Raw genomic sequence first — 23,833 nt, 5'->3', positions numbered from 1 at the left:
GCCCACTTATTAACTGTGTTTGTTGTGGTTGTTCCCTCTGCATTCTGCACATTATCCTATCAGACAAGCAGCTGTGGGGTATGTGTTCACACTGCTGGTCACTTCCCATGCTGTGGAGATTTTCGATTGGCAAGCATCTCAGTTGACAGCACTTGCTATTCTTTCCTGTGCTGTTAGAACCCTTCTGAGAAAGTCCTTGCCTGAGTCTGTACTTGACACGTTTTCCGTATGAATCCTGTGGTATAGTCAAAGTTTCAGATTTTATTCCGATCAGATTTGATGCTTGGGGAGATGGGGGAGGTCGGGAGGGGGAGAGGGAAGGAGAGGGAAGGAGAGGGAAGGAGAGGGAAGGAGAGGGAAGGAGAGGGAAGGAGAGGGAAGGAGAGGGAAGGAGAGGGAAGGAGAGAGAGGGAGCGGAAGAGTGTGTGCTCCCTTCTTGGCATCTTACGAAGAATCTTTGTCTGTGGCTTCAGGTTGCTCTGTGGCCCCTCTGTCCTGTTCCATGGTCTCTGTCTCTGTTTTGCCACATGGCTCAGTGGTATTATTTGAAGTCAGACACTGCGATGCCTCCAGCAATGCTCTTCTGCTCAGGGCTGGTAGGTTATTAGCTCTTCTGGCTCTGACTCCATATATGAATCTCGAAGATTGCATGACTTTACAGCTCATTTTGTTAGTGCTTTTTTTTTTTTTTTTTTTTTTTCCGGAGCTGGGGATCGAACCCAGGGCCTTGCGCTTCCTAGGCAAGCGCTCTACCACTGAGCCAAATCCCCAACCCTTGTTAGTGCTTTTTAAAAACAATATTAATTTTACATTTTTACAATATTAATTCTCCAACTTATGAACTTGAGGTGTTTTTTCTATTTTAGTCTCTAAAGACATTTCTTTAGTCAGTATTTTTTTTTTAAATTGTAGGATTCTTGTATTTCCTTGTTTAGGTTTATTCCTAGGTATTTTATCTTGGTGAACAGAGAGTGGAATTGCTTTTCTGATTTCCCGTATATTAGTTGTTTGGGTTTTAGGGTCTTTTAAACATAGTATAACATTGGATCATATCTGAGAATAGGGCAACCTGTTGTCTTCCTATCTTATGTGTGTTCCTTCTTTTCTCTACTCTGTGGCTCTGGCTTGGACTTTGAGCTCTCTGCTGAGTAGGAGTGGAGAGAACAGACACCTCTCTCTCATTCCCAGTGTCAGGGGAACTGCTTTTCAGCTCTTCCCGTCTGGTATCATATAAGCTGAGTTTGTCACATAAACCTTTATTAGGTTGGAGTATGTTCTTTAGGGCCCTTATTATGAAATGATGCTTAGAGTAGTTTCCCACATCTGTTGAGATGCTTGTGTGTTTCTATCCTTGATGCTGTATGTGTGTTATGTTCCACAGTCTGGCTTGGGCGTCTTGAGCCTTCCCTGTGTCTTTGCAATGAAAGCAGCTTGATTTGTATGACTCTTCTTGGGTCTTTGGATCTAGTGTGGCAAATGTTTTATACATACTGTGTTCCTCAGGGAAAGGATCCATGTGTGCACTCATGCTCCCCCAGACCTACCCTCCCTCCCTCTTCTTCTTCCCTCTCTCCTTCCCTCCCTCCCTTCTTCCTTCCCTACTTCTCTCCTCCCTTTCTCTCTTCCTTCCTCCCTCTTTTCCTCTTCCAGTTCCTTGCTCCACAAGTAGGCTTATATCATGAGTTTTGCAGTGGCTCTCCTTCCTTGTTTATAGAACAATTCAAGGCATACTGCCATGAGTTCCTTTTTAAAGGTCTAGTGGAATTCAACAAGTGACCCAGTCCACTCTTGGGCATTGTTAAGAGACATGTGCACATATGCAAAGTAAGTGTGTGTGTGTGTGTGTGTGTGTGTGTGTGTGTGTGTGTGTAGGCCAGAGGTCAGCCTCAGGTACCATTCCTCCTCAGGAGTTCTGGAACCATTGATTAAGTTAAACTGGCTTGTTAAACTCTTGTTGCTGCCCCTGGGGTTACAAGTGTGTATACTAAACTCTTACATCGGTTCTGGGGATAAATTTAGGTCCTCATGCTTGAGCTGCAAGCATTTTAAGGACCAAGCAGAGCCTTGAGAGCCTTTTATTACTAATTCACTCATGTTGCTAGTTGTAGATCTGTTCTTACAGACTTACATTTTCTTGGTTTTGACAGGTTTCGCATGTCTAGAAAATTCTAGATTTTTTCAAGTTCTTAGATGTTGTCAAAGGGCACTCTGAGGAGTTTCACCTCTATTTGTAGAGAGACCTTGCGGGGCTGATTTTGTCATCTTGTCTTTTTCTTGTTTGCTGTGGCTAAGGGTGTGTTAATCTTCATCTCTTCAAAGATCCTGTTCAGTGTTCTGCTGACGCTTTATGTCGGCTTTTCATGGCTTCTTCAGTAACTCTTGCATTCCAATAGTTTAGTGTTTAGCTTGCCCCTGTTTTCCTGAGACTTGGGGTGCACTGTTAGGCTACTTATTTGCTATATAGCTTTCTGTTTTTCAGACAGGGTAGTCCTGTCTGTGTAATCCTGGCTTGTCCTGGAACTCCCTATTTAGACCAGGCTATCCTTGAACTCACGGAGATCAGCCTGCCTCTGCCTCCTGAGTGCTGGATTTCTGACTTTCTGAGGCAGTCTCTCAGACCCACAATCTTTCCTGTTAGAACTAGTCTAGAGATTCAGGTACGCTACGTTTTTTATTTTTATTTGATTCTATGACATTTTAAAACTCCCTCCCTCATTTCTTCAATGACAGTCTCATCACTCAAGCATATAGTGTTCAACAGCTGGAGATGTAGCTCAGTGGTAGGGCAGAGTGCTTGCGTCTCATGGACAAGGGCCTGGCTTTATCTTCAGCTCTGCAAACAAAATGTGTATGGTTCAATGCTCTCATGTTTGTAGGTTTTTTTTCTGAATTTCAGATTCTAGAGTGTTTGCACTATGATCTGATAAGATACGAGAAGTCCTTCCTTCCTTCCTTCCTCCCTTCCTTCCCTCCTTCCTCCCTTCCTTCCTCCTTCCTTCCTTCCTTCCTTTTCCATGTTTAGGACTTGCTTTGTGGACAGGCTGCTGAGATTATTCATTCTAAAGTTCTTGTGTATGTTTGGGGGGGAGGTAATGGTGATTTGATTTGATCTACTGAGAGTTGGGTCTTGCACACCCACCTCTGTGCACACCTGATCTCCTTTTTACTTCGTTTCCATTTATTTTCAGTAGTTTTGTTTTCTTTTTTTAGTGAAATTGGGTGTATCAGTGCTTGTCATATAATAATTACTATCCTCACATTTTCTTAGTGTCTTGTTCCCTGTGACTAAATTAAATTGTTTAATTTAGTGAATTAAAACAATTCTAGTACTTTTTTTTAGATGTGTGTGGTGGATATATGTGGGATGCACATGCTGCTGTGGCTCACTGGTAGAGAGCAGAGGACAATTTTCAAGAGTCGGTTCTCTCCTTCATTATACGAGTCGCCTCAGGTGCTTTCAAGGCAAAGCCTTCCCACTGATCTCTTCTGATGGACGACTTGGTTGTAGCTTGCTTCTGCAAGCACAGCGTGGCACTTCTGATGTTTCTTCCACTCTGTGCTTGGTGTGGCTTCCCACCTTTTGCTTTTGGTCAATTTTGCCAATGAGATGTGGTCTGGCAGGGAAGAAAGTTATATCTTATGGGTTTTTCTAATATTTAAAATTGTGTTTATATGGGTGTGTGTGCCGTCATTCACATGTGGATGTCGGAAGACAACCTGTGGGAGCTGGTCCTCTACTCCCACCATGCAGGTCCTGGAGACTGAACTCAGGTTTTCAGGCTTGGGAGCAAGTGAACCATCTTGGTCATCAAAATTTTTATATTTATATTATCTATCTATCTATCTATCTATCTATCTATCTATCTATCTATCTATCTATCTATCCATTCATTAAATGTGTGTATGTGAGACTGAGGCAGCAGCAAAAAGGCTGGAGGCTAATCAGGGCTGAGATGGGCCACATTATTGGAATAGTTTATTGAGCTATAGTCAGTTCTATGTGCAAAGTATCAACTTTTTAAGTTTATATTTATTTTGTGAATGGGTTCCCTTTCTCCATATGAGTCCTGGGGAATTGAACTTAAATTGTCAACCCTGGCCGCACTGTGCAGTCTTGTGTGCTGAAACCCATATGTCTAAGTGGTTAACCTAGATTAAAGGCCCCTTCTTTCTGGGCATGACATTTGATTCCAGCACTCAGATGGCCGAGGCTTGTGGGTCTCCATGAGTTTGAGGCCAGTTTGGTAATACTAAGAGGTACCATTCACTGATTCCCACAGAAGGAGAAAAGGTCTGTGTCCTCACTGATTACTACAGAAGGCTCTGAGGCATGCATGCCCATCAGTCGGGGCCTTCAGCAACTGATGAACTCAGCAGATGCTTCTTTTCTCATTTGCATATTTTCTTGTCACATAAATGAAAAGCTATGCTGTGGTGACTCGTCTTCTGAGTCATATGAATATTAACTGGCATCCAGCAGAGCCCTCAGGGCCTGACTGGCATCCCAGGTGGCCTGGAACCTCCTGCTACTCAGGAGGTTCAAGGCCAGCCTTGTATACAGAATGAATGTAGGACCAGTCAGGTCAACTTAGTGAGACCCTGTCTGAAAACAGCAAGAAGGGGTGGATGTAGCTCAGCTAGTAAGGTGCTTGCCTAGTATCTCCAGTATTACATATTTTGGGTGCAGTGATATATGGCTGTAATCCTGGCACTCAGGTGAACCTAGTAGAATTAAATCACATGTAACAGAAAGGATGACATAAACCACATCTGTCTCCACTGAAAGACCAGGCCTGATTTAGAAAAGAAAACCATAGGCACCAGCTCCAGGAACAGACCATAAAACCCAGAAACAAGGTCATAAAACCCCCCTCCCAAAGAACAGCCTAGGGATAACCACAAAAACAGGGAAATATCTTATCTCAGAATAGCCCATCTGTGCTGGGCCGCCCTATCCCATCCCATGATTAAACATTCATGACATAGGAATGCAGACCACTGGCCACCTATGACACCCTAGTACCCACCAGTGAAGTTTTAGGTTACCTAATCCTTCTAGAGAGCTCCCCCAGTTCCTATAAGAAGGCCTGTACACTTTTGTTTGGGGTCACTGTTTTGATGAATGGTTGGCCCCCACATGCTGGTTGTTTCTGCAGAACAAATGCTCTTTGTCTTTGCATACTATCTGAGTTTGGGGTCTTCCTTCGGCCATTTTTAGACCCTTACATGACTACTTGAGGAAGAAGAGAGGGAGGAGAAGAAGGGTGAGAGGATAGCAGAGATAGGCAGAGAGACACTCAGAGACAGAGAGAAATAGGCAGAGAGAGACAGACACTCAGAGAGAGATAGGCAGAGGAAAGAGACCCTCAGAGATAGACAGCTAGGCATCAGACACACACACACACACACACACACACACACACACACACACACATGGGGGGGGGCAAAGGGGAAAAGGCAGACACACAGAACTCTGGGGCTCAGGGGGGTGGAGAGGAGGAGGCAGTACAGCTGCTACTCTAGGAGGAGAGAGAGAATGGGAAACCCCAAAATTATGGGACCAGGCGAAACCGAAACTGTTAATAACCTCTGGTGTTCAAGCATCTTGATGAACCTCCTGTCTATTCCATGCTGCTGGGATATCACGTGGACTAGCTGTCTTAGTTAGGGCTTTACTGCTGTGAATCAACAGCACGAGCAAGAACACTTATAAAGGACAACATTTAGTTGGGGCTGGCTTACAGGTTCTGAGGCTCAGTCTACTATCATCAAGCCAGGAAACATGGCAGTATCCTACAGGCATGGTGCTGGAGTCCTACATCTTCACCCAAAGGAAGCCAGCAGCAGACTTACTCTCACATGCCTAGGAGGAGGATCTCAAAGCCCACTCCCACAGTGACACACTTCCTCCAACAAGCTTACACCTACTCACTCAAATAAGGCCATGCCTCCTAATAATGCAACTACCTGGGCCAAGCATATACAAACCACCACACTAGTAATCACCCATCTGCAACAATGTAGCCATCACCCATTAGCAGCCATCACCAAGTGTAAAGCTTTGGCATCGAAGACTCCTAACACATTCAAAAGACTTTGCCCAATACCTTAAAGACTTTCTAAAGCTCAGTACTACCAGAAAACAAGCAAGCAAAACCCCAGAGATTTGTGGGGGATTCTAATGCCCCAGGCCAGTAGCCTTGCAGCCTGTGGTCTCCTACTGGCCCAACCCCAATTTCTGGGTACTTCCTTTGTGGATCCCTTCCCACAGACCAAAGCCAGTGTTGAACTTGCTGCTTTGCAAGGGCAAAAGAGAAGGGCAGGGCACAGTTGGTCTCCAGGGATTCTGCCCTCATCCAAGAGTTTCCTCCTGACACCCACCCTAGTGTCCCAGTTTTGTTTCATGTGAAGTATCATCCTATAGGCAGGCAGATCTGTCTGTAATAAGAGGGACACTGCAGACAGTCCACTTATTAGTCTGTTGTGTGCTCTCTTGCACCCAAAATACACAGATATCTGTCTTCTGCAACTGTTGACTAGCCTTCTCTGATTGTCATAGTCACATTGATTTTCACTGTCAATTAAGCTAACCACTGTTTGGTTTCTTCTAATCCAAGAGGGGAATACAACATTGTAAGGGTATTCTTGACGCTAAGGTCCTGTTCTCCAGTTGGTTCTTGATCTGTCAGTAAAGCAAGCCACGGGTCAATTGCTGGGGGAAGGTACAGCTGGAACTTCCAGGTCCCTGGAGGAAAAGGAAGGAGAGGAGTTTTGCCAGGCTTTGGCATGAGAAGGTCTCTGGAGGAGATGGGGCCCATGGCCACTACTACAGCTGGATGGTCAGTATGTTTGGCAGGGGCTGGATGGGACTAACCATTGAAGTTCAAGGCAGGTGGGAGGTGTGGAGCTAAGAGTATTGATAAGGGCACACTTCTCCAGGCAGGAGATAGTAATGTCCAGCAATTGTGCCAAGAAGGCACGTTGAAAAGGAACAAACTCTCTGTGTGTGTGTCTTTTATCTGTGGATTCAAGGGAAACTGGGTGGGGGATGGTAGCGTGGCCCAGTCCCAGAGCAAATTTACACAACAAAACATTACATCAAATTTAACCATGGGCTTTTGGCTGAAATGTCTCCCTCCACTTACTAACTTCTAAATATCATTCTATATGGGTCACAAAGTACTTGTATTTAAGTAGTTGCTTTTGAGACTTCGCTGAACTGAAGCTGGGCACAGCTCTGGGTGGTTGGACATTTTGTTGGTGCGGTTGTTGCCATCAGAGAGGAGCCAGTTCTTACTGTGGACATTCTGTGCCCATGCTGTGGCAAGGACCACATACTTTAATGCCTTTTGCTCAGTGGTTCCTGATTCTGAGGGCAGAACACATCTTGATGGTCTGGCCGAGGTTAGTGAGTACCTATGAGCTTCTGGTGTATGTGGACAGGGGGTGGGCAGCCTACTTTCTGTTAGCCTGCTTGCGCTTGGCTAGGAGCTATTCTGAAGATGCTGTCCTGCCAGAGACTGTCCCATCTCACAAGTCTACAGCACCCCACAGTGTATTTCTGTGTATACACAACATCATGGTACATCAAAATGTTTTTTATTTGAGACACAAAAATGCAAAATTGCTGATATCAAACATTTCCCGATCAGCTACAATACTGCCACTATGTACAAAAGATCCAATGATAAATGCACACACATATAAAAATACAGTCTGCATCGCCTATGTATGGTACAAGTGCAAACGTATGGCATTCAGACACAGTACAGAATTGAGTCAGGGGTGCAAACAGCAAGTACAAAGGCATCATGGTTTGTCTTTTAAAAACAACATAAAGGCAACAAACGAATGGACCCCCGATTGCCATGATTTTCTGTTCATTAAACAAGTGCTTCAACAAGCATGGTGCTGCCCACTGGTGTTTCCTCCTTTCTTTTCAGGAAGTGAGATGCTAAGACATTATGTGAAGATGAAAAGAAGAGAAACACCTGCATGTCCATTGCAAGCAACAGAAAACTAAACTTGACATACAAGAAAATAATTCTGCATTACTACCAAGTATATTATTCTTAAACCAACAAAACAGCTCTATGCTATTTTACAGGAAAACAAGAAATATCTACATCTCTGAAAATTATAACCTTAAATGGAACAGTTTGGGGACTGACTTGAGATCACATTGGTCTCAAACTTTCAAAGTGGCTGCTTTTGGCAAATACCTGGCGATGCCTTTGGTTCCTTTAAGCATTTTGGGTTACTATTGGTTTCTTGAGGTCAAGTACTTTTGATAGATATTGAACCCTTTTTTTAAATCTTCCTCTCCCGTTGGTGGGTGGGTTCCTCACAGCAGAAAGCAGAGGTAAGACAGATGGGCTGCTTCCCAGTCAGTCTGTCCACTCACTAAAGCTTTGTCTTGGGTGTTGGCAAAAAGCTCTCCTTTTACTGCTGGTGTCTCTGAGGATTCCAGACAGCACTTAGTAGATCTGAGATTGTTAAGCTGCTGTCACAAGCCTGGGACACCTCCACTCCACAGGGACACCTCAGGTACTGTCAGAGTGAGTGATGGAAAAAACAATCTCCTCACTCCCAGTCACTGGACAAATAAAAATATAGCCCAGAGACTGTTAAATGAAAAAGAGATTGAAGGTTTGAACTAGGAAACAAAAATGACATATCAGAACTGCTACTTTCCAGTTTTGACGAAAATCTTTTACAATTAGCTGAACGTTCAGGATGATGCTCTCCAAACACACCTTCTGTGAGCATGAGCAGTGTTCCCTGATAAAGCTAGCCTTCCAGTTAGTGTGCTGGGATAACCTGGGGCTAATGGTCCTCCGGGGTGGAGGGGCCCTTTGTATTTGATATCCTCAGTGTTCTGTGTGTTGTGATGGACAGAGGCAAGCGACGATGTTAAGACTTTGCTGGCCCTGACTTGGTTGCTCTGCTGGCAGAACTGAATAGCCACTCAGCTTTCTCTGCCAATCCTGGTGGTAATGGAGCCCCCAGCCTTCTACCAGAAAGAGCTTCTGAGACTGGCCACTGAGCAACAACTAAGAGTGGAAATAAGATGGGGTCTCCTCTTGGCGACTTCCCTGAGTCAGGTCTGCTGTGGATAGTAAAGTGGCTGCCCTGACTGGAGGGACAGCTGCCTCCTCAGCTGTTACTGCACAGAGTACTACAGTAACTATGAGAACAGCCTTGCTGCATGGAGAAACACTTCAGGAAGCTCAGGTCCACTCTGGTGACAAAGTGGACACTCCTCTCACACCCCCCTCAGCGTTGGCTGACTGAGAGTGCAGGCTGACAACAGTGCCATATTTCCCAGACTCTGCAGCTCGGAGCTGGCTTTCTGAAGTAAGGCATAGCATGTGGTCAAAGAACCATGGAGCTTTTGAATGGAAAGTGTTAAGTCGTATTTAAATATCTGTGTGAAATGAACAGAGATGATATTTGAGAGAAAAGTTCCATGAATTCAGGGCATTCATGTGGTGACTGGATGCCTGAGTGAGTAGTGCAACAACCTTAGAGGCTTCCTAGAGACACCTTGCTGAAATGTACAAGGCCACAGACACATCAGCTTTCTAGAAGCCACAGTGTAATTCTTCCCACTCATCCCACCACAGTAAGGCTGGAGATCTGTGCCTCAGAAAGTTGTTGACACCACTAAACTGTGGGACTAGGCAAAGCAGTGAGGCTGGGGAAGCCACTACTGCGGCACTCCAGGCTTCTAGGAGGAAGTTTCTTGGCAACAGGATACAAATAGAAGCCTACACTACACGTCTACCATGCACACGCACTGTGGGGTTTAATGTGCTTTAATGGCTGTGAAATAACTTCACACTTCTGTCAGAGGACAACTTGTGGGGGTCAGCTCTGTCTTTCTGCCACATGGGTTCTGGGGCTCAAGCTCGGTCCCTCACTCAGGATTGTTGGCAGACACCCTTACCTGCTGAGTTATCTTGCTGGCCTGAAACTAGCTTTAAACAACAAATTCATCTTCAGACACACACCTTTTTCAATGCATTCACTGAGGGCTGGGGCTGGTCAAGAGGCCTTTCTATAGAGTGGCCTTTGGTCATGACACTTTTATGTAAGCTGATGGGAAGGATGCCCACTCTTGTCCAGAACATGTGGGAAAGGCCTAGCAAGTGGCTCTCATGTTACTAGTGTCACATGTACCTACAGGATGCTTGAACCAGGAGAGTAGGGCAAGGGGTGCTATGAGGGAGCAGGCTGCTAGTGAAGCCAGTGGCTGGAGGCCTCCTGCCATTTAAGAAATGGGACCCTGATGGACTGAAGGCTGTATGGGCTAGGTACACCAACAACTGAGATGACCTCCTTCTGTTTCCACTGTGTTTGGAGATTGTCTGTCCTGTGGCAAGCTTCAAAATAACTTAAAAAGGGACTTGAGGGCCAGAATGTTGTTTCTACTCACAACTCAGGATTATAGAAGTTGAAGTTTTTCTACAGGAAGAAACACACTAGTAGTAATTATGGGCTTCCAGAAACCCACTGATACTTGATACTACTTTAAATTGGACACTCAAAGCTGGAGAGAAAGGACTAAAGCTCTCCACCAAAACCTAGAGCTGAAATTCCCCTGGGAAACATGCCTTCCCAGGTCCTCAGCTGGGGCTGTCTGGGGCACAAGCAGCTGTGCAGCAGGGCCAACTGTCACACACTGTCCCGTGAGAGTGCCCTCAGGAGGCTTGGTCAGACGACAGCATCCAGCTACCAGGGTGATGGCTCCCAATACTGACTACCAGATTCTGAACAAGAGGATTACCAGAACTCAGTGGCTCCTGCCCACCAGAATGCCAAGCTTCAGGTGAGAGTGCTATTCACCAGAGGTTAAAGCCAGGAAAGGGGCCATTCTGATCAGTTTGGGGCAAGACCTCCTCAGAAATGAATAAGGTTCTCTCTAGATGATGGGTCAGGATATTTCCCTGTGCTGTGGAAGAGGCATTGATTTAGGAAGCCCACCTGGCTCAGGTTAAAGGGGATGGGAAGGGGATAGGACAAGAGCTGTCGTTCAATACTCTGGTCAGTTATTTACAATCTGTCAATAACTAGCTCACTAGATTAAGAGTTGTGGAAATCCTGTGGCAGTAGGCATTTTAGAAAATTCTTAAATCACTTGACAAATATAACCTTTTTGTTAAGGATCAAGGAAAAAAAAAAGGAATAAGACCTTCAGTTTTTAGGCTTGAGAACAACTGAGAGCAGGCAGGGCATCCAGTTATAAGCCTATGCAATGAGAACCAGGGAGCTGGTGACAGGAGGTTGGTCTAATCTGTGCTCAAGGTGGGACTGTCCTAGAGTCTGACAGACAGCCTACACCTTCCATTCTTCTAACTCATTACGTTGAAAAGAATTCCATGCTGAAGCCTGTTTTGGTTCTTTGAGATGGGTATGGTCACCTGAGAGAGTCTGTCAGCAAGTCTTCAAAGATGGAGACACTGTGGCTCAGTACTCTAGAGATATCTGACTTATTCCAAGTAGGACCCTAAATGGCCATCTTTTTACTCTACCAAAGATTGTAGAGGTCACAAGGTCAAAACACATGTCAATGTCTAACGTCACAGGAGAACCAACCTCATTTGCCAAGGTCAATGGGGAAGCTGCAGCACTATCAATGTATCTGAACTCTGTAGACCAGGCTCTTGTGTTTCAGCATTTTGTAGACATGTTTATAGTGAAAGGTTGTTCATTTTGATTCCCAAACTAACAAAATGACCTGTGACATCACGCAGGCACACAGATTTCAAAGTGGGACTCAGAGCCTCTGGCTGGAAGCTGCCGCCAGCTGCCCAGAGTGTTCAGATGCCTGACTCTGCTATTGACCTGGCTTAGGCCACTCTAAGGAGCACATGTACGCTTGCTCTTCCCCTCCCTCCCTCCCTCCCTCCCTCCCTCCCTCCCTCCCTCCCTCCCTCCCTCCCTCCCTCATGGTAGCCTGGTGTTTCAAGTGGAACTGCTTGCCTCTTCTTAGGCCCATGAGGAGAGCAGCGCTGATGAAATGTGGCTGGTGACCAGAGCCACTTCCTGCGGATGGAGCCTGGCCTTTGGCTTTATCTAAGGCATTTCACAAGGACTGTCTCTGTGGAGTCTCTCACACTTGGCTTCCAGGCTGTGGCCTTCCTTTTTTTCTGTGACGATTTATTTTAACTTTCACAGTGCAGTTATGGCTCCAGCTCTAAGCACTGGCCTCAGGATTGTTTTCATGTTTCCAAATCTTATGAGCTCTGAGACAAGTGACCTGTGACCTTAGTCCCATGGCAGTGGCAGGTCCTGTGGGTCCAGAAAATCAGTAGAGAACATGCTTGGTGAAGTGGTGCTCAGTGGAGTGAGCCCAGAGGATGTGGTGGGCATGGTGATGTCGAGCCACTCCATGTTGTCCAGGTTGGGGTCTGACAGGTCAAGAGACAGACAGGGCGTCCCTGACACAAACTGGGCCTCAGAGGTCTCCATGGGAGAGTGAGACTGGTACAGCATGCTGGAGTGACTCAGCAAGTCGTTCTGGAGATCCTCGATCAGAGACAAAGGCTCTCTGTCCTCACTGCTGCCCTGTAGTGGGGCAATGTCATTGGCTGAGGGCAGAGCTCCATCCAAGAAGGCTTCCAGCTGGTTCTCTAGGCTGGCAGATAAACTGTTCACAGGTTCTAAGGATACAGGCGGTGCTATTTGGACCTGCGGCGGAGGCCGAGACACCACTGTATTGACTGGCATTGTAGTGATGCTGGCTGTCACTGGTTTCATCTTGGAAATTGGAGAAGGCTTTTCTTTTATCGGGAAGGAAATCTCTGCAGAAGAATTGATGGTGTTAGCATTTGCTGCCATTGACTGTATTAGTGACTATTCTATCACCCTTTCTTACATATTAGGAGAAACGTGCTCCTTCTAATTCTTTTTAAATTTACAAAAAGTCATTATAGTTGGACAGTACTCCAGTTTGTCAATATAGTCTAGAAAGTTATAAAACAGATGCAATACACCTTATCAATAACTCAAAGATGACATCATGGCCTTTGCCCTCCCTTCCTTAAGGTGAGGCAGGTCAGTCACTGCTCTAGAGTTCTTATTCTGAGTTAACTAAACTTTGGACAATTAAATAGGTAAATAGCTTAGTAAGGATTCATTATTTATTTAATTTATTCTTAAAAAATTAATTTTTACTTAGGTATGCATACATGTGAATGTGCTCCTGTAGGAGTCCATGGAGGCCAGAAGAGGTGTCTGATCCCCTGAGCTGAAGTTACAGGCACTTATGAATCCAACATGGGTGGTGAGAACCAAATTCTAGCCCTTTGCAAGAGCAGAAAGTGCTTTTAAAGGAGCAGAAAGTGTTCTTATGTGTTGAGCCATCTTTCCAGTCCCTGTCTGTCTGTCTGTCTGTCTGTCTGTCTGTCTATCTATCTATCTATCTATCTATCTATCTATCTATCTATCTATCTATCTATCTATCTATCTATTTTTGGTTCTCTGTGTGTAAGCCAGAAATAGATGCAAATGTCTTCCTCAAATCTAACTAGCCCTATGTTTGGGATGGGGTCATCTCTGCACTGGGCTCGTCTGCTCAGCCCGAGTGGCTGGCTGGCCAGCAAGCCCCAAAGATCCACTCATTCTTCCCTTCCCAACACCAGGATTAGAGGCATAGGCCACTGTGTCTACTTTTGTGTTTTGATGGGTTCTGGGGGAACCAAACTCAGGTCCTCAGGCTTGCATGACACACAATGATGGAGTCATCTCCCTACGTGATCATATTGACTCCTTAACAGGGCAACTGGAAAACTAACAGACCTTCTGTTATAGACACACTAGTGCTCACTTAGATGATTTTTAATAATTTCCTCCCCTGTTGTTTTGAGAAAGGTTCTGGTTATGTGTAGCCTTGGCGATTTGGAACTTAATATGTGGACCAGGCTGTTTGGAACTTGGGAGAGATCTGCCTATCTCTGCCTCTTGAGTCCTAGGATTAAATGTCCAGTTCTCATTTCTCTGAGAATATAGTGTAGGGGAAAGACTTAATGAACCATAGACTTAAAAGCTCAGTGTGTCTGGGTATTTTGTCTGCCTGTGTGTCTGTAGACCATGTGTGTGCAGTGCCCATGGAGGCCACAAGAGGGCATTGGATTTCCCCCTAGGACTGGAGTTACAAATGGTTGTGAGTCTCCATGTGACACTGGGAATTGAACCTGAATCCTCTGGGAAAGCAGCCAATGAACCACTGAACCATCCCTTCAGTCCCACAAGTATTATTATTAACCACTGAGGAAAAAAAAACTTATCTTTATCAGATTGAGCAAAAATTGTATGTTCTGATTTTTAAATACACATTTATTTTTTAACTCCCAAGTTTTCAGTTTATGTTAACCATGACTTTAATATATTTTAAAAGACCAATATAGTTCTTTGCAGAATTCCACTTATTTATGTGACCCACATGCAGATGGCAATGTCCTTCACTATGCCACAGATTCTGCCCAGGGTATCAGCATCTGCTCATATGTGTTCAAAACAGATAGAAAAACATTAATTACTACTTCAAACTCTAGGATTTATTTTACCAGAGGACTTTAGTATGGCATTATGCGACCTGTGTGTGTGCACACATGCACGTATGTGTGTGTGTGTGTGTGTGTGTGTGTGTGTGTGTGTGTGTGTGTGCTCTGCCACTGGACTGCAACCATTCCAAGAAGTTTCTGAAAAACTGATTCTATGCTTACTTTTAAAGACACAGGAGCTGAGGCAGTGTGATGGTTTGCATATGCTTGGCCCAGGGAGTGGCACTATTAGAAGGTGTGGCCTTTGTTGGTGGAAGTGTGTCACTGTGGGGTGGGCTTAGCGACCCTCCTCCTAGCTGCCTGAGGGTGCTCAGTCTGTTCCTGGCTTCCTTCGGGTGAAGATGTAGAACTCAGCTCCTCCTGCACCATGCCTGCCTGGATGCTGTGATGCTAACATACTCCTGTCTTGATGATAATGGACTGAACCTCTGAACCTGTAAGCCAGCCCCAATTAAATGCTGTCCTTTATAAAACTCATGCTGGTCATGGTGTCTGTTCATAGCAATAAAATCCTAAGACGGGCAGTTTTTGTTTTTGTTTTTTTTTGCAGGGGGTGTGGTGGGGGGAGCTAATGTCTGACTTAAAGACAACACACTGTAAACTTTATTTTTAACTACAGTTTATTACATATATATATACATATATGCATATATGTACATATATGCATATATATATATATGCATGCTACCACAGAACGTGTGTAGAGGTCAGAGAACAACTTGGGGTTAGTTTTCCTCCATGATGTGGATTGTGGGTATCAAAGTCAGGTCATTAAGCTTGGCAGTGAGCACCTTATCCATTGAGTAATCTTACTACCCCGATAACGTATATGTAGACGTACTCTGAATTTTAATAGAATAACAGAGGGAGTCCAAGCTAAGGTACTGGAAAGTTCTCACCCATGATGAGACTGGCGCACAGAACATGGTTTGTGGTTATCAGCAGAGGTCAGAGCTGGCTCAGCTCTGCTGTGCGAGAAGTCTTTACTTTGTTCCAGGCGACAGCTATGGGGATCTAACATCAGGCCATCCTTCAATGTGGAACTGAAGGGCTTTATGTCCTTTGTTATGTGGTTTAATGGCCTAGCTTGCACAGGTTTAGAACTGCCCATTGTTAGAACTGGATGTTTTCCAGTTTCCAGGACAACATGCAGCTTTAGAGAAAGGCTGTCCTGGGCCTGTGGTATGAGGCTTGTGTCCAGCCTTTGACCTACCTCCACTCTTTATGAGGATGTCGAAGAGGTCATCCATCTGCTGACTGTGCACACTGGAAACCTGCAGCCAAGGACAGCAGAGTTAGCCACCTGCACCAGGGGCAGCCTCTGTATTGCACTGAGGGGTTCACTGAGCCTTGGCTTTACTCTAACGTTTGAGAGTCTAGACAACAGCTGAGTTGCCTGGGAAATGGAGATACTTAAGTCAAAATAACACAGCCTGATAGGTCAACTAAGCCAAGGAAGAAGTCAACTCTGTGACTTCCATATGTGCCTTATTTTCACTGAATGGCACTTTGGGAGATTTCTAATTGTTTATTCTAAGAGTGTCTGAATTAATCTGCATTTAACAAGAATTGATTTACTTAAAGATAAGCATACTCTGCACACCGTCATCTTTGTGGTCTACTTGACACTTAAGTGACACTTACCGTGCGGGGTGGTGTGAATGAAAACCATCTCCACTGGCCCACAGGGAGTGGCACCTGAAAAGACTAGGACCTGAGGAGTAGGTGTTACTGGGGGAGGGGGGTTGGAATTTTAGAAGCTCAAGCTAGGAACAGGGGCTCATTCTCTTTTGCTACTGCCTGGAAATCCAGATGTAGAACTCTTGGCTACTTCTCCAGCACCATGTCTGCCTTTGCTGCCATGCTTCTGGCTTTTCTTTATAAGAGTTGCTGTGGTCATGGTATTTGTTCACAGTAACAGAACCCTAACTAAGACAGCTCAGATCATGGAGTTTAATGTTCTGATGTGTATGTGTCTAGGAACTCATCAACAAGATCAACATTTGTTAACTGGGAAGCCCCTCACCTCCAGGACCCACTGTCCTTCAGAATGCATCAAGTGCCTCAGACATGTTCTTAAGGTATGGGAGGTGCACTCTTATGCAGTGTCATTACTCTGAGCTGTGGCCATGATGCAGTATGCAGCTTACAGATAGTTTACTGATTTTTCTGCTCATCAGTATTCCATGTATGGGAATGTCTGCTTGCTCGCTCACTCACTTGCTGGTAGACGTCCCACTTTTGGGCTGTTAAGGCTGCTACAGAAATCTGTGCACAACTCTGCACAACCATGCCCTGCCTTCTCTTGGTAAGTACTGAGAAGTAGAATGAATGGCTTTCAGAGTGGGTGTGCACTTAACATCTTGGACAATTGCCAAACTGGTTCCCAGGATTACCTGTGTTCCCAACAGCAGGTGCTCTGCATCCCCACTGCACCTCCTGAGATGGCTGTGGGATGAAGATGCGGGTCTACTGCATTTACCTGGCGACTGGTGACTGCTGAGGGTCTGTGCACTAGCTACTTACCATCCTTAGTAATATATATGTTTAAGTCTTTTGCTACAAGCAGATCTAGTAAGTTTCTTGTTTGAATAGTGTGTTTTGCCCAATCTTTGACTTAAAATCCATGTCTTCGTGTTTGACAGATTATGTGTTGTTTACCTGAAGTTCTTTGGAGTCTACTTTAAAGGATAGGCTTACCTGACATCGGACCTGGTTAGTAGTCTCTGAGAACCCTCCTCACTAAGGACTTAAAACAATGCTGCTCCACTTTCTCTGGTTTCCATTACTTTAAAAAAAATACATTTATTTTGTGAGTGTGCTTGTCCACATACATATTGTTACATGTGTACCGTAATGCATGGTAGAGGTCAGAAGAAAGTTTGCAGGAGAGGGTTCTCTCTTTTCACTACGTGAGTCCTGTGGATGAAACTTGGTTCATCTGGCTCAGATAGCAAGGTCACTTAGCTAGCTTGGCAGTCTTTTTCCATCATTGATGAAATACCTGACATTAGTCACATAGTGGTTTTCCCCTTATGCGATGGACTGCTTTTCTCCCCACTTCTGATAACGGGACTGTGAAGGAACGTGGAATGCTACGATGTAACGTGAATGCTACGATGTAACGTGGAATGCTACGATGTAACGTGGAATGCTATGATGTAACGTGAATGCTACGATGTAACAGGAATCCTAAACACCTCAAAGCTGAACACACGAGCTATTGTCTTGTCAAGTACTTAGCTTTCCCACTGTCTTGCTTCTCTTTCTATGGCTTTTGAGTTACACTGTGGGAAACCATTACACAAGCTCTTCAGGTTCTAGTCACTGGGGTGTGTGTGTGTGTGTGTGTGTGTGTGTGTGTGTGTGTGTGTGTATGTGTGTAGGCTTTTATTCTAATTAAAGGTTAAGTGACATCAAATAATAGCACAATGGAATGGGCTAACTCAGGATGACTTTCCCTCTTTCCCCTTCCCTCTGCTAAGTTTATCTACAATTTTGTCCTCCCTCCCCCCCTCCCTCCCTTCCTTCTTTCCTTCCTTCCATTTTTTAGAGACAGGATTTCTCTGTTTTTCCCGGGCTGTCCTGGAGCTCGCTCTGTAGACCAGGCTGTCTTTAAAGTCAGGTCCACCTGTCTCTGCCTCCCAAGTGCTGGGATTAAAGGTGTGCACCAGTATTACAAAGCAAAAGCAACCTTTACCTGTCCCCCAACAGGAAGTCTGCAAGAGATGGAAGAATTTTGAGAACCAGGGCTTTGTGCTCTGTAACCCCAAAGCAGGAAGCAACAGATAAGAAACCTGTACATAAGAAACAAAGGGCTGCTTCTACCAAGAGGCATGTATCACCTGAGCCGGTGAAGGTGAAACACCTGAGAAGTGTGTCAAATAAACGTGAATCTGTGGAAGAGCACATTAGCACCATTATGCAAACAGAAGAAATGGAAGCCAAAAGAGAGAACCCAGCCATTCCAGATCAAAAAATACCCCAGAGCTCTAGGTACAGAAAGAAAACTGAAAAACAGCCAAGCCCCAAGTTTGATTCGTCTGCAGAGAAGGTTGGGATAGAGAAAAATGAGAAAACAATGAAGATCTCCCAGGAGACAGAGCCGCAGAATCCAGATAATGGAACCAAGAAGTCTTCATCTCTGGGCAAAGTCAGTGGGAAAAGAACATGTTTGAGGTCTGGAGGACAGACGGAGATTCCCCAGCCTCATGAAGCAGAAGAGAAAACAAGCAGATCAGGTGCAGAAATCTCGATAAAGACCCAGCAAGAGAAAGGAGTCTCTGGAGATTCAGATGTTAGGTGTCTGAGATCCAGACAAACTAGAGTCACTTTGGACAATGAACGTAAGCCAAGAGTAACTCGAGGGGCCAAGAGAGATGCAAAAACTCTGAAGAAGGATGAAGACATTGTATACACCAAGAAATTAAGAACAAGAAGTCACCAGAAAAGTGAAACTGTGTAGCAAAGACATTTAAGAAGGAAAAGTAAATTTGGTTTAGTGATAAATTCCAGTATGATTTTCACTTCCAGTGTGAAGGCGAACTGTAAATAATATTGCCTGTGCTTAAGGAAGGAAGCTTTGGGCTTTCCTGGTCATACTCTCTTCAAGCTCCAATGGAGATCATGAAGATCACCAGGGATCTCAGAGCAATAGCAGTTTAAATGTTTGGTGGCTAAACAGGTAGAAATGTGGCCCTCTGTCCTACCCAATAAAGCTCTGTGAAATTAAAAAAAAAAAAAAAGGTGTGCACCACTGCTTGGCATGATTTTTTCCCAAGTATTGTATTTTTCTTAGTTTTAGAATTTCCATTTGGTATTTTTTTAAAAAAAAAAAAATCCTCTATCTGTTTACATTTATAAAGGATGGAAACACAGGGTGAGCCTTGTTTTCTCAGCTTGGGGTTCACCTCACTGGTGGCTTCTCCATCCTCCTGACTATCAGAAGATGCTAGTTTGGTTGCCTGCTCAGAGGAATGGTCTGAAATGCTTCTGGGGCAGACAGCTCTCATTCTGTCTGTCTTCTGCTTTCGGCTGGGCTGCTAGGCATTTACGCCAAGGCTCTGTGGCTGGGGCTCAGCTGGGGCTGTGGATTCAGAATTTAGAACTTCTCTTGATTTTCTCATCAGTAGCTCACAGCTTGTTCCTGTGGTTTGCAGGCCATAGTGACTATCACTTTCTACCAGAAACCCCGACTCCCTGCAAATGTAGCCGAAAGAGAGACCTTGGGCTGGGTTGTTCTCTGCTGAGTGTGGGCTTACACCACAGTGCTGAGCACACTGTCTCGGCTTCCATATGATGACCAGTTTATAGCTGTTGCCCTGGGAAGGCAGAATCGGCAGGGCCCGACTCCGTCATTGGTGGAGCTGAAGTCTTTCCCAGTGAGACTGAGAGGTGCTGATGCAGTCTTAGCCTAGGAGCTAAGCCGGTGACATGCAACCCCGGGACGACCCCTGGCTTCTGTTGCTATGTACATGAGCTAGGAAGTGCCAGTGAGTCTGCACTCGACAGGCGTGCTCCACGGTGAGGGCTGCCTGCCTGCTTGCTGTTACTAAGACCACCTGGTAGTTTATTTTATTCCCTGGGGAAGAGATCCCACTTCCAAATGGACTGGGGAAGGGCAGGCTAGTATCTATTTGTTTGACTCTTATTGTAGGGTTTAAGGGTTTTTTTTTGTTTTTTTTTTTTTTTTAAATCTATCATTTTCCTCATAGGTGAAGTTTCTATTGATTTTGGGATGCTCACAATTAGGAAGGCTGTCTTTCCTCTGCGTCCTGTAAACTACAGCAGATGCTCACTGTGCATTTCTTCACCCTTCATGTTTTAGACAGCAAATACAGCAAGACACCATGTGTCCCTGAGAAGTGCTCCATAGAACATGGGGCATGGGGCTGCACACAGTTCTGGCCAGTTGCTGTGAGTTCTTGCTTGGATCCACTGTGTTCTACTGTCAGGTCCAGCACTCAGGTCCTCTGGGAGGCTGCAATCCTTTCTCACAAGAAAGCCCTCAGTTGTGAAAGGGAACTTTGGAGAGGCAGGGCTTGGATGAGTTTAGGTGAATAGAGTCTAGATGCTTTTTGTAACTGAGAGCTCTCACTCTGCTCACTGGACCCAGGGGGGCTCCAAGGAGACACAACCCGCACCTGAGGCCCCACTATCACGGCTGCTCCCAACACTTGCTGTAGGCAAGTGGCTTAGAGTCTTCACAGGTCAATTAAAACCAGCCAGATAAAATATAAAGTTCCTCGCTGTTAGTCTGTGTTTTAACAGAGGACTAGGCATAATCTGAGGAAGCCCTGAAATATGACTGGGGTATGACTGTGACCACCATACTCACCTCTGGAAGGGCTGACTGGGTGCTGCGTGTCTGCTTGATGGCTTCCTCATACCGAGGTGGATCTTTTGTCTTTGTGACTGGGGTCGCAAACAAAGAGTGCTGGACAACAAATTGCTGAGGTGGGGGTGGTGAGCTAGGCTGCATCAAACAAGAGAGAAATACTTGTTAGTTCTGGGCCAGCCAGGGGATCCTGCAGTGATCCCAAGCACTATACAGTTGACAACTGGTGGGCAAGCAGGAACGTAAGTCACTGTTCACCCTGCAGAGCCAGTGCTGGTCACCATACACTCCAGATGCCAGCATGACTGCAGTGCTTTACTGCTATTGTCACTATGGCTTACCTTGCTGGCTGGGCCAGGTCCATTTTGCAGGGGTACAAGTGGGGTGCTTCTAGATTGAACAGCAGGGTTAGAGGTCTTACTGACAAAGGGCTGCGGGGTCGCTGGGCCAGGCTGTCTCTGGTACTGAAGAACTGTGTTTGGTGCCGAGTTTGTGAAGACCTGTGACAGTGAATTTAAGAAAACCCATGTTTTAGAGCAGAGGCTAACAAATCCACCTTCTAGGTTTGTGGGCCACAGGCCCTCTGCTGGAAGCTTTGTCAGGAGCATGAAGGCACTTTGGACAGTGGACAGTGGGAGACAAGAAGGCAGCTGCCAACAGGACTGCAGACACTGGTGGGGTGTGGGTACCGTGCAGGCAGTACCTTATGTGAGGAAAACTGCTCAAGCAGTTTTTCTTGCTCACTGAAGTGATCTGGTCCCCTCCCTTCCTGGACATAGGGTTCTGCCTCCCACCCATGCACAGCATCCTTTGGTCTGGATGTTCAAACCTGCTCTTCGCCTCATCAGTGCTCCACAGAGGGTGGCCTCTGTGGCTCTGTACTCAGTGTGGCCTTCTTTATACTTGGACCCACGGAACCACCTGCAGACTTCTTCCCTCAGCATTTCCCAGTTCATTATCCTGGACCTCCTTTGCTGCCACCCCGGGGAGGGGTGCTACTCAAGCCCTCCCAGCGACAAGCTGTCATAGGGGTAGCAGTCATGTCTCACCTCTTCTAAAGAACCACTTTCTGTGTCAGCAGGCCAAAGGGAAACCAGTTTCCATGGAACTCTGAAGTGTTTCTTATGACTCCATGAAGAGGCTCAAGTGTGGATGACTTTTATAAACTAAGGGCCACATTACTTACACAGTACTGTGTCTTACAGGGCTTGGCTTCATCACCAAAATGACTTTATACCACCAATGTCTTCAAACAAAGTGGCTTCTCTCTTATGTCACCATGGACAGATAGATTGGTTTCTCTGTTATGTGTGTGAGTATTTTGCCTTGCATGTGTATCTGTGTACCATGTGCCTGCCTGGTGAGTGTGAATGGAAGCTGAAGAGGACATGGTGTTCTGAATCACTCAGGCATTTCTGCAGCCCCAGTGCAAACACTTTTTACTATGAGAGGACATGAGTGAGTACACAAGTCTCTCTCCAATGCACTTAGTATTTGTGAGTCTCCTTCTATGTGGCAAACGCCACTTTATGGAAATAACGACTCCTAATCCTAGGATTCCGAGATGAAGTGAGAACCCTAATTTATACTGCCTATCATTGCGGCCTCTCTTCCCTAGACCAAAGAAAGCTGGGCCTCCTTTAAACTTACAGACTACATTAAGTGGTACTGCGGCTTCTCGCTTGGTCATGAATGACTTTTCCCTTTTCACTCATGTCAATGGTGCTGTTGATAAGTGGGGCCTCTGTTTAACTTCAAGTGTCTCACTACCCATGGTTCAGGATTACCTGAGTTTATCAGACTGCAGTGCCTAATTACCTGTTCAGATCAAAGCTCTAAGCCTAGCTAAGAACGACTGTTTTTGTGGCCTTTTCTTCCACTTTCAGAGAAAGGGTCCGGCTATGTAGCCCAGGCTGCCCTCGGACTCCCTGTGATGGAATCACAGGTGAGTGATACCTGACCTCCCAGCTCTGCCTCATGATATGGCACAGACTCTTACAGAGAAACACATACAAATTCTAACTTGAGAGAGAAATCCCAGAAGTATCTTTTTATCTTCAATTACCTTTCCCTAGGGAACAGCACACTTAATTAGAAAAGAAATATACCTCAAAATTCAATAAATCTACTATACTGGAATTATAAAAACATGCTCTGGGAACTTACTTGGAAAAGGCTTGGACTATTCAACCATCTTTCACACTAGAGACTTCCCCTCATCCTAGACAAAGTATCTGTGGATCCAAGGTCTGTTCTATGACTGAGGACTACAGCCTTCCTTCCAAAATAATAGGCTTTGGGGATGATGCCACTGGCAGGGGAGATGTGACAGAAAGCATAGTTTCAGTCTGTCTTTGTAAGCATCCTACCTTTCTGACTGGTTGAGGCTGGACCAACACATGCTGTGGGAAGGCCTCCTGCTTCTGAGGCAGGGCTGAGGCCAAGGCTGAGGGCAGGGCTGCTGCTGGGACCTGTGTGGCTGCAGCTACCTGAGGCTGAGCCTGGACGCCTCCTTGTGCTGGTGTCTAGGGAGTAAACAAGAATTAATCTTAGCGTCAAGAAGCACATCTGGAATTGAGTTTATAATGCAGTGTAACTTTGCTTTGGGATTCATAGCTAAGATGACGTAACACACAATGACTATAGTCACTTACTTTGGTTCTCTGTATATATCTGATCTTTAGTAATTTCTTCCTTTTTGTCACCCCTCCCTACTTCCCTGGAGATGGGGACTGAGAGTTCAAAATTGTCTAGCTTCCTGAGAAACACAGTACTTCATTATGTACAGTCACCCAGTGAACAACATGCTGGACTTCTGTCAACTTCCCCTGAGTGAGCTTGATGACAATCCTAAGGCAGTGACAAAATGCCAGACAGCTGTCTTTATGACCTTACTGTTCCTTAATGTGGCTAAGATTTTAGTTGAAAA

The 23,833-nt window shown here is 45.4% G+C and overlaps 1 protein-coding gene across 3 annotated transcripts in view; it reads right to left on the bottom strand.

Annotated features, from left to right (window-relative positions):
* Positions 1–7,577: 7,577 nt before the first annotated feature.
* The window catches only part of Mrtfb (myocardin related transcription factor B), a 165,724-nt gene continuing 149,468 nt past the window's right edge, over positions 7,578–23,833 (bottom strand). For 2 of the 3 annotated variants that reach the window (XM_087569215.1, XM_087569216.1), the window contains 5 exons: positions 23,274–23,429; positions 21,246–21,404; positions 20,905–21,042; positions 15,781–15,841; positions 7,584–12,806 (listed from right to left, as the gene is read on the bottom strand). In XM_087569215.1, the coding sequence (XP_087425341.1) occupies positions 12,271–12,806; positions 15,781–15,841; positions 20,905–21,042; positions 21,246–21,404; positions 23,274–23,429 (1,050 nt within the window). In that variant the 3' untranslated portion in view covers positions 7,584–12,270. Of the gene's footprint in view, positions 12,807–15,780; positions 15,842–20,904; positions 21,043–21,245; positions 21,405–23,273; positions 23,430–23,833 lie in introns of all 3 variants that reach the window. The other variant, NM_001427624.1, reaches the window with a different exon arrangement.

The sequence above is a fragment of the Rattus norvegicus genome, chromosome 10 (genome assembly GCF_021556685.1).
Source record: "Rattus norvegicus strain SHRSP/BbbUtx chromosome 10, alternate assembly SHRSP_T2T, whole genome shotgun sequence".
In the NCBI taxonomy this organism is placed as follows: Eukaryota; Metazoa; Chordata; class Mammalia; order Rodentia; family Muridae; genus Rattus; species Rattus norvegicus.
This window is presented reverse-complemented; position numbering and strand designations above follow the sequence as displayed.